The sequence below is a fragment of the Passer montanus genome, unplaced genomic scaffold (assembly GCF_014805655.1).
Source record: "Passer montanus isolate IOZ18808 unplaced genomic scaffold, ASM1480565v1 scaffold46, whole genome shotgun sequence".
In the NCBI taxonomy this organism is placed as follows: domain Eukaryota; kingdom Metazoa; phylum Chordata; class Aves; order Passeriformes; family Passeridae; genus Passer; species Passer montanus.
The window spans coordinates 4,003,941-4,015,693 of record NW_024369485.1 but is presented as its reverse complement, the minus strand read 5'-3'; the positions used below and the strand labels follow the sequence as shown (position 1 = coordinate 4,015,693).

The following is an 11,753-nucleotide window of genomic DNA, read 5'->3' as shown; positions in this document are numbered from 1 at the left end:
TGACTGGCAGTCCATTTACCAAATGCCCCAAAAAAGCAGACCGGCACTCTGGAATAAAGTGGAAATGACACACATTCTGATTCAGCAAGGCATTGAGAAAGGCTCCAAGAAATGGAAAGAAATGCAACACTTCACTAATGAACAACTTGACACTGAGCAAGTGAGTCCTCAGGAGATTATGGAAAATATTCAGCAGCACATGAACACCTGAATGGGCATGTAGAAGAGGAAAAGTAACATGTTTCTACCAAAATGTATTTAAATATAACAGCAATCAGTATACTGGAGCTTCAGGTATATATGTTTGAATCTGAATTTGTAAATGAAAACTTGATAATCTACACTAGGTTATTTTAATAAGCTTAATAAGCCAATAAATGAGTTCTTTACTACATTTTTGTGTCATTCATTGCAACTACTTTTACTTGGAGCATAAGGCTTAATCCAACAATTTTCAAGGTCAATGGGAAGTTTTTTCTGTAATTTCACAATATGTTGGATCAAGTTAATGTGCAATGCATATTGTAAATAGTCACAAAAGCTATGGAATACATCAAATAAACAGGTTTTAAGATAAAGGTCACATTCATAAGCCAGTTGAAGGAAGACTTGGAAACACATCTAATTCCCAACACAGAGATACCTTCATAGATAAGTAAAGAAAAGAGCATGTATAAAAACATGAATTAAAAAAAATTATAAATTCTGAAAATGGCATCAAAAATTGAAAATTAACATAGAAATATGAACATATGTAGAAATCTGACTCCTGGAAAATTGCAGATAATAATACAAATGGTTTTTTTAATGAGAATTAGTTTATGCCTGTGTCAGTTTTCAGACAACTATACCAAGAATTTTATATGAGTTTTCTTTCTACTGGCTAATTTATATTTCAGAAATACAGGGTTTTCTCACCTGTTTCCCCATGATATTTCTGGTTTCACTTTAAATTGTCTATGTTTTGCTTACTATGAGTTTAGTCAAGTATCAAAGTATCATGGACATTACTGTGTATGTGGCAGTCAAAAAGTTTTCCCCTCTTAGGCAGAAACCTAGATCATTTAAATGAATTCTCAGTTTAAAAGATGAATTTAAGGTGTTGAAGAAGTCCCTCACAAAATAAGACTGTTTTTAAGTGGAAAATATGTTGAGCTGCAGTGGTGTACTATATAGACATTCCTAGAGAAATGCATGCGCGGGCTGAAATAATGTTGCCTCTTTGAGAATAAACTTTTTGAAAAACAACACTAGAAAGTTTGTGCGCATATCTGTTTTGACACAATCAGTTCACTCTGTAATATGGTTCTTTCTTGTTCATTAATGGGAAAATAGAAAATCTGTTTTCATTCCATGGTGTGATAGAGTACATACATGAAGCAATGGAGCACACAGACTTTGATATCCCTATTGATAGATAATATTATTACCTGAGTAACTTTACCAGTAATGATTTTTATCAGATAATTATTCTTATCAGATACTTATCAGATTCTTATCATTAACCCAGAAATCAGAATTTCACAAGCTTGTTATTATACACACACCTATCTAGCTGTCAGCAAGTGGTTGTCTCTTAGAAAGTAAGGTAAATATCTTCAGAACTTTCAGATATCACAATTACAGCAAACATTCTCAGAATAAGAGGCAGAATAGTCCCCTGTGAACTATAAAATATGTTTTGATTCTGAATAGAACTAATCTATATATGTTGCCCTGCCCAGGGGAACCAAAGGTATAAAAATCCCTGTTTACATGTTCTACTGAGCATCCCAGTAAAAAAGATGTTGGCTGCAGAGCCCTTTCACCTTCATTCACAAGGAAACCAAAGGCTATGGGTCACCTGATCTTTATTGGATGTCAGATTACACAACTCATTTCCCTGAATTTCACAAATCTTTAAGCACAACCAGATTTCTCGGACACTGACTGATTGTTGCTTCCCTTCGTCATGACAAACAACCCTGTGAAACAAAGGACAATAGAATAAATTATAATAGTTATGGGAGAAGAGTGATTTAAAGTTTTGTTTTCTTTTGTTTTACCCCTCATGTCTATTTATTTCTGTCCATCATCCATTGTTCTTGGAAGGATTTTAAATGCTAAAAAAGGATTTACTTATAAGGAATGGGTTAACTGAATAATAAATATGCCAAATAGTATAAATACTGGTTCTTACTGGCAAGAGTGAAGCTTCCCAAGAGCAAACACAATAGTTTGCACACTAAACTGTGGTTAGAGGTTAGAGGAGATTTCCAAGTCTCAGAGCAGCATTGCCGCCAACTGGATTAAAGCTCTCCATCCTGTAATGGATGTGCCATCTTGCAGTCATCCCACAGTTGGTCTGGGGAGGGCCTGGAAGCAGAACACTGCTCTCAAAATTGATCTTACTGGAACTTATCTGTTTTGTTCATCTCCACACCAGAGAAGTCATCTGAAGCACCCCTTTGAAACTCGGGCAATATTTGACACAGGAAGAGGTTGTTTATGTTTGCATGTGTGATCACATGTGACACAAGCACATACAACCAGGTGTCACTTTAATTTCCGTTCCTTTTCCTGTTGTTTGGTTGTTGTTGCTGTTTCCTTTCAGTTTCTAGAAAATTTTAGCCTTATTTCCCATGTAGTAAGCTACAGAAATATAGACAAAACCACAATTATTCAAATTGTGTTGCCACTTATGAAATGTTTGCAATATAATAATGTATAATATTATTAGTTCTATTTTGGCTTCTTTTCAGTCTAGTTTATATAACAGGAAATATTTTATTTCATGAAATCAAATTTTGTGGGAGATAACAGGGAATCAGCAACTATCTGGGGCTCAGTGACACTGCTTCTTTCTTTTCCTTTTCTCTATAGTCTTCATCATCTGAATTCTCATAAATGCCAGAGGGGTTTTTCTTTATAATTTACAGCAGGTATCAGACATAGAGCAGAACTGGTTGTAAAAGTTTAATTACGTGAAACATTTTAACAAGAAATTGAGAGAACAATATGCCCTGCTCTAACTAAGTGATTGTAGAAATAACATTGACAAGAAACGTGTGTGTTCCTAAATGAAAAACTTTTGCAGACGTAGGACAGCAAAAATGTTCCAGAATTTTAGATTATGCAACAAACTGAAGCTGTTTTTTTATTAAGTGATTTAAAAGTACATGCATAGTTTGCTGCATATCCAGAGATTCTACACACTTATCCACATCCACACACACCATCTTCCACCTCTGGCTCTAAATTGTGCTATTGATACTTTTAGAGCAACTGCCATTATGGCCTACTGATACCTTTCAAAATTTATATTAAAATATTTAGTTGTTCAGTAAGTGACACCAAAATTTGTACTACTCTTCTGCTGGCAGATTTATTGCCCAGGTGGGAAACCAGAATTTATTAAAGGCCATGCGGACATACAGAATTGCTCGTATTCCATTTCTACACAGCCAAATCCTGGCCCAAATGAAATCAATAGCAAAATGTCTGTTGGCCTCAGCAGGAGTAGGCTTTGGCCAGTTAGGTGTATAACTTGAGAAGCACTCTGGGATCCTGTAGGACAAAGCTATATTATTATCTATTAAAATCTACACAAAACTATCATTGAAAAAACATGCAGACAAGAAAATTAATCACTAACAAATTTGAGTCAGATCAGAATGAAGCTTGCCTGTACAACATTAACCAGAGCTTCTTTACAATTTTTTACCCCAGTATGACTTTGTATTACAGAGAAAGTCTGTCAGGGCCAAGAAGTCTAGGTTTTGGTCCCAAACCTTAGACATGGAAATATACACATACATCTCATCACCCTTTCCCTTGTTTCATTATCCATTTAAGGCATTAAGGGAATCTGGGACCTTACAGAATAAAAACTTGTGTTGATGTTTGCAAGACCCAACTGGGAAAATTCTGGAGTAACACTATCTGATTTAAAGCTTGCCTCTGTTGAGAGAAGTAGGTTGTAGAGACCTCCCAAAGTCCCCTACAACTTGAGTTACTTTGTGATTCTCTTGTGACTAAATTGATATGGCTTTAGGTTGCCATCTCTACCACTTCACCTACCCTTTGGTAAATGGTTTACGAGCAATTTGCTGCATTATTGTAATATATCATTATACATAGACAGAAATTTTCATGGTATCCCTGCATGTAAACACGTCCTAATTCTGATTGCAGCCATGAGGCATCCTAAAATTCCCTGAAGCTTCCTTGCAATTGAAGCCTTCTTAGCTGGTTCTGTATCTTTCCTCTTCTATGCTTTTCATGTGAATACCTCTGCCATACCAAACCATAGAGGTTTTCCCAATATGCAGGAATTGATGTTATGATTATTACCATTCATATTCTGACAGCATGACTCTGGTAGCTGTTAGAAGAATAAGATGTACATCTTCTCAGAGTGGCTGAGGGGTCCTCTGCTAAGCTGAGCATTGTCAGAGTGAGAGGATCAAGTACATGAGTAGCAGATCCACTACAAACTTGGGGAAGTAACAAAGGTCAAATGCCTATACCATGCATCTGTTGTTAAGAATCTGACAGGTATTTGCTGTAAGCAGAGACCCACCACAAGTTATAGCCTCATATTGATTTCCCAGCAAATGAATTCAAGGGGACATGTTTAAAACAATCTTGAATTTATGGATAAATCTATTAATCTATACCTCCTTTGGGACTCAAGGAGCAAGGTCTAGTCTCTGAACAAGTGATACGAACTAGCTCAAACATTATATAGAATATAGGAAATAAGACTTGGAACAACTCTCTGTTCAAGTGTCCAAGTTTCCTCTAAGTGTGAGCCAAAAGCCATATGCAGCATTGGTGTCTGGGGGACCTGGGACTTGGTCTGAAGCAAGGAGTGAACCAAATGCACAGCAGAGAGAGCATGAAGAACTAAAATATTCACTGCATCTACCAGACAAATGGCATGGTTAGATACTTAGAGGAGGCCACTGGGATGAGTAAACATGGTCTTAATTAAGGCCATGCATGGGGAAAGTATCAGACCTACAACTTTTTAAGTGTTGCCTGCCACTTCTATTACGCTACTGAGGAGGCTGGTGACTCCTGGGTTTCTGGGCAACTTGGTGATTCTTACAGGGATAATATTCTGCTCTGGTTTCTGTGCAGCTTTGACTAAGGGTGGAAAGGAAACACTTAGCCTCCACACTATACTTTCCTTTTCCCATGTTTCCCCTGCTGCTACTACCTCTGCCACAGTTAAGATGTATTCCAATGTTGGTGCCAATTAGAGGAAAATTGTTAACATACTTGCTAACTTGTTATTTTGCTGTAGTATTTTTAATGACTACAAAACTTTATTTCTAAAAAACTCGATACTGCTTTTATTCAGAACTGTTTTCTGTAGAAAGTATTTTATGGATGTGTTTGTATTCAGCTCTACCACTGCTCCAAAAGCAGTGGTAATTGCAGTTCTCTTGGCTGGTTTCACCTGTGGAAGGTTTTTGCACTGAAAACCTCAGAAATCTCTTTATCTGCTAACATGCTGTTTTGCCACCAGTCTCCTAAACAGCCCTGCACTGTGCCAACCAGTCATTCTGAAAGGTTATTTGTTTCTTTCCTTCTAATACCTGTAATACTCTTAAGTTTTAAATTAGTGTCTCTCCTGGCTGGAAGCGAAGATCCAAAGCCAGTTACAAGGTGCTATTAGGCCCCTACACTAAAGCCACCAAATCAAACCTCTGCATTTAGCCAGAAACTCCCCATTTTCCAGGTATATGCACGCTCCTTTACACTTCACAATCCCATTGAAACTGCATCATATTCTGCTAAAAAGGAAAAAAATGGAAAGGTGGTGTCACTGTCTCCAAAGTTCAGCATAGGTGTAAATTTAATTTATTTCAAGACTACTACCTTTGAATGCTCTCAAAGAGAAGCTGGATAAGAAAAAAGCTCTCACCTCTGTGTTGCATGACACTTTGCACAGACATTTCCCATTTTTAGCAGGCTGTTTGTCTCTCCATAATGCTCTTTCTCTGTTGTTACTATATTTGTTTATTTAATAAGCCTTTGTTTTTCTCTATGGAAATGACTGGCTTATAACTACTTGCAAACAATATGGACAGTTATGCAAAAGCATTTTATTTTAAAGCTGAAGAACAGAAAACCAGCCAAATCTGAAGGAACACACATCTCTCACACATAACCCATATTCCAGCAGTACAAACCAAAAAACGTCTCTCTCTCAGACACAGCTGTCTATATGTGCAAACGTCTATGCAAACACACACACACACACACGTACTATGTACATTACTGTCAAGTTAAAAGCCTAAAGTTAATCCTTAATCCTTAGGTCATCCCCTTCATTTCAGCACATCAAACCATCCAAGCCTTCCCATCAGCAGTGAGCTGATGTAGCTCTTCCCACTCAGGACCCATTAATCCAGAAGTTTCATCAGTGGTGTTCCACCAGGTTCATCTTCCAAAACTTCAATTTTTGTTTAAACCCAGAATCAGAAAGTTATAGCTTTGGGGTCCTGCAGGGAGGCAGCTTTCCTTTTTTTTTTTTTTTTTTTTTTTTTGCACTCCATTTCAGTCTTATAGCTTTGGGGTCCTGCAGGGAGGCAGCTTTCCTTTTTTTTTTGTTTTGCACTCCATTTCAGTTGAAATGTGCTGATGAAAACATTGCACAGTTTTGTAAAGTGATACATTTGATCTTATTCAACAATGGTCAGTTCCTCCTCCAAAAGATTTCAGCTTAAATTTTCCAATCCTTTTAGGAACACACTTTTTTAAAAGAAAAATTTTGTTGATATTTTGCTAGCCTGGTAATGAGATGCTAACTTCTTTGTGGCCATGTGTATGTGTGGCATCTGCACTCTGTGTCATCCCTCTTCAGGTTTCCACTGAACATCATTATTTTTTTGGTTTTTACAAATCTTCTGATGTATACCCCATTCCTGACTTCCTTTAAAATGTCTTACCCATTGAAGAGACAGGTTCAATTTTAATAACCCACTTTCTCTGTTTGGGTTCAGTTCCTAGGCAAGTTTTTTATCCACTGCATCATTCATCCATCTCATTTTCTCATATATTAGTTTCCCATGAGTAAAATGGGAATTATACTTCTCTGCTTTTCAGTGGAATTGTCAGAATGAAACTAACTCATGACCTGGAGATAATCTGGTAAATCTCATAGTGCTGAAGACCCTGAAGTAGATAGACACACTGTAATGGCAACAAGAAATCATTTTAATAACCCACTTTCTCTGTTTGGGTTCAGTTCCTAGGCAAGTTTTTTATCCACTGCATCATTCATCCATCTCATTTTCTCATATATTAGTTTCCCATGAGTAAAATGGGAATTATACTTCTCTGCTTTTCAGTGGAATTGTCAGAATGAAACTAACTCATGACCTGGAGATAATCTGGTAAATCTCATAGTGCTGAAGACCCTGAAGTAGATAGACACACTGTAATTGCAACAAGAAATCAAGATACAGATATTGACTTCTCTCTCCCATCATCATGTTTATTGTTTTAGAAACTTGGAGTTGATTTCATGTGCTAAATCACTCAGAAACACTCTAGTCCACCCCAAAACCACCATACATACCAGGCATCAAACATATAACACTCTCATACAGATAAATGATCCGAGGAATGGACTCAACGGCTGCTAGCAGTTAATTTATATCGTGGTTTCACCATAAACTTTTAACTTTGGAAATAATCTGCCGCCCATTTCAGTTTTTGGCTGCCACATAATGCACCTTTGTGAAGTCACTTTTCTGTCTAATAGAGATATTTCTTTTTACGGGTGAACATTTGTTTAAAAATAACAAATAGTAATCTCATTTACCGTGCACAAAGAGTGTGCTACTTAACTGTATGTAACCAAGTCCCATTTCGTCTGGTTTAATGTTTAGCAAGGCATGAAAACTAGTCGATATTACAAGGAGAAGATGATTTATTTAATAAAATTACATTACTTTTTTTTTTCCAATTAAAAAAACAAATAATTGTAACTAAAAAGAAGTGTTTAAAGTAGAGAAGCATAGCCTGCAAAGATTGATACTGAAAAGTCAGCACATATTAGAAAGTCTGATGCTAAGCTCAGCTGCTTCTTTACCCCCACTTCTGTTCTGAGTCTGGTTTGCAGCCAGTCTGTGTTTCTGAAGTCAAGTACTCCCATAGTGATTACTGATATCCACCATAATGTAGTTAGCAGATAGCCCATTTGTTCCGCTCTGGATAAGGTTGCAAGAGAACATTTTAAGCCCACTTTGTTCCTTTGGGGAGGATAAAATTTAGGATATATATAGATATAATATGCAATGTGCAATGTCTAATATATGCATTTACATGTTATATCTACCTGTCTGTACTATCCTTGTGACAAGAAGTTGAACAGGAGTCAGCAGTATGGTCTTTTGCCCAAGAAGGCCAACCACATACTGGGAAGTTGCAGCTAGCAGGTCTGTGAAGAGATCCTTCTCCTCTCTTTGGCATTTGCAAACCCACATCTGGATTACTGTGTCTGGTTTGGGGATCCCCAGAGCAAGAGAACCATGGACATACCAGAGTGAGTTCAGCAGTGGCCAGCAACCTACTCAGGGGGCTGGAGTGCACAGCATGCAAACAAGTGGTAGATGGATGGGTTTGCTGAGTCTTAAGAGGAAAAGACTGAGGAGAGACATTATTTCTGTTTTCCATGACCTGTTGCATGGTTATAGAGAAGACAGAGTCAAGCTCTTCTCAGAGCAGAAAGACAAAAAGCAATAAATAAAAACCATATGAAGGATAAAAAAAAAATTGCCCTGGGAATAATCAAACACTAGCACAGATCCAGGAGAGGTTGTGGAATGTTCTTCTTTGGACATGTTCAGAACTCAGATGGGAACATTCACAAACAACTTCATCTGACTTCAAAATTCTACATAAGTTCCAAGTTAGTCCTACATTGTGTAGAGGAATGGATCAGATGATCACAAGAGGTACTTTACACTCTGAGTTATTCTATTTCATGATAAGACCTAAACCCTTTTTGGGATTTGCCTCCCAAAACCACTGAAAGGCTGCAAATTCACACCCATTAAATGACAGAGATTTCTCAAAGAAAAGCTTAATTATGAATGTCCTACACCGGAAAATCTTCCAGTGGAACTCACATTCAACCATGCAACACAAATATGTATCAAACATGGCTTCAGCAATTCTTGTGCTCCCAAAGTTATTCAGTGTAATGTAAGTGAACTGTTTCCCACTAACATTTCAAGTCACAGAAAATGCCACAACATTTAGTAGTAATAGAATCCCTGCTCTGCTGCTGTTGTTTACCTTCAACACATGTAGAAATTGTTTTGGTGGAAAGATGGGCCAGTAAATGTGATCTTTTGTTTTGACGTAATACATTCCTCTTACTCATTAGATGCCTTTTGAGATTAATCTAAGAATGTTGCTCTTGCAGTCAACCAGATAACACTTCCTTTTTCTTTTGGGGAAGAGAGGGATGGGACTACTACAATTTTTTTGGCTAGACCAACTCTGACACTTTTTGCATTTGAGATTTTGTTCTTAAAATAAACACATAAACTTGGCTTAAAATAAGAAGTAATATAATTTGTTTGTTATTAGAATGCACTTGTGATTAGAAGAATCATTATCCAGCAGCTGTTCTTATGCTCTGTGTGAGACAACCACACTTTCCCTACATATTTTGGAGGGCAAGAATGGCATGTGCTATGATGGTAAGGACCTCACAAATGTCAAGGATGCCTTTTAAATTACATTTATTGCTCTGTGTTTCTCCAGCCAAAGAAGAACTGTAGGAAAACAAGGAGACACTAATCAAGACAAAAAGCCTATGCCCAATTATTTGTATCTCTGAGTTTGCCTTTTGCTATCAGGTTGTCGTGTAAAATTTTCTTGAGACGGTTTCCACTTGGAGAAATAACACAAAAAAAGACCATTCAGGCAGACATGCATATCTTCCTAAGAGTGTCTGTAGCACTGCTCTGTATACACCAGAGGTCATGAACCTTTTCCAGAGGACTGTAATTTCTTCAGTCTCTTCCATTTAAAGTTTTTTATGCCCTTTTCATGTCTGTTCACATATAGCCTCAGATGGTAGGAAGCCATGGTGGATTTCTCCATATTTTGCCCTTCATTGGCAAATGGGCTTGACCTTTAAGATCATTGGGTCCAACCATCAATCTGACACTGCCAAGTCCACCACTAAACATGTCCCTAAGTGCCACATCTAAATGTCTTTTAAATACCTCCAGGGATCCTGACTCAGCCACTTCCCTGGGCAGTCTCTTCCAGGGCTTGACAACCATTTCCATGAAGAAATCTTTTCCAAACAGCCAAACTAAATGTCTCCTGGTGTAACTTGAGGCCATTTCCTCTTGGCTATTGCTTGTTATTTGGGAGAACAGACTGACCCCTAACTGGCTACAACCTCCTTTCAGGGACTTGCAGAGAGCAATAAGGTCTCCCCTGAGCCTCCTTTTCTCCAGGCTAAACACTCCCAGCTTCCTCAGCAGCTCTTTATAAGACTTGTGCTTCAGATCCTTTGCCAGCTCCTGCACCTTTAGGATCTCCCTGTTTCAGAATATCCAATCTTCCTGCACTTCTTTGCCCTTCAGGCAGAGGCATAGTACCAGCTGGTACCATCATTGTAGTGCTACCAGCAGGGGATAGTTCCTCATAGCCATGCACCACCTTGCATCTCTGTGCCCTACCACAGTCCTCCTGGCAGCTGGAAGCTCTGTTTACAATAAACCTACCTGGAACAACTGAACAGACATCAAACTATTGTCTTTCTATATATTGTAATTATCTATAAAGCTAATTTGTCTCTAAAGGTAGGAGTGATTGCATATATGGAAAATATAATAGTTTTTGGGATGCAAAACTCTTGCACAAGGCAGGACAGGGGAAGGACATATTTTGGAAAAACAGAGAAAAACACAGATTCACGAAAAGCAGTGCAACCCATGAAAGCCAAATAGTGGCTCTAGGAGAGGGTCATTATCCAAAAGGTCACTCATGATTAAGGGCATCCTGCGCTGAGGAGTGAGGCAGCAACAGCACCAGTGAGAGCTCTGGCCTTATGTTGGGCTCTATAAATACATGGATTCAAGGCGTAGTGAAAGAATCTTAAACAGATCTTTTCCCCATATTCAGTACATGTACAGACCTCACATCGTGGCTTGACCTTCACTGGTCCTGAAACACTTGAAGTACATTACTTTTGGCAGCTCTACAGTGGGGTCAGCAGCCTCCAGCAAGAGCCAGTAACAAAGAGCTCAGGTGCAATAACATCTTAAATCACCACAGATGCTTGTTTGGTGTGCGTGAGTCACAGGTCCAAGTGGATGAGTATAAAAACCTAAAGGTTAAATCTATATTAGTAAACTAAATAGTGTCAGGGCCACTGAGCCATCTGGAACAATCTGACGCATCCATAATATTAAACTCTCTTAACCTCTAGCACAGGACAGCTGCCTGCATGTTGCCTGCTGGCAATAGTCCCTGGCCTGAACTAACTCACAAGCCATACCTAGGAATTTTTTGGGAGTTTGTTAGTTGATCTAGGCCAAAATCACACCAAGGACTGTTCTAACAATTGAATAGTGTGGATGAGTAAATCCCAGTGCCTGTGCCCATCCCTTGACACTGCTTAATTTACCAGAATATGTGTACCCATAGTTTTCTGAATGTGTCACTAATCCATCTGCTGTCTCTAAGTACTTTGGTCTTTGAATTTATATATTTGAAACATATGCAGC

General features: G+C 38.1%; 1 protein-coding gene across 1 annotated transcript in view; it reads left to right on the top strand.

The window, feature by feature from the left end:
• APOB (apolipoprotein B) overlaps nt 1-1,250 on the top strand; it is a 36,227-nt gene extending 34,977 nt beyond the window's left edge. The window contains 1 exon segment of the mRNA XM_039721595.1: nt 2-1,250. Within this exon segment, the coding sequence (XP_039577529.1) occupies nt 2-211 (210 nt within the window). The 3' untranslated portion in view covers nt 212-1,250.
• The last annotated feature ends 10,503 nt before the right edge of the window (nt 1,251-11,753 follow it).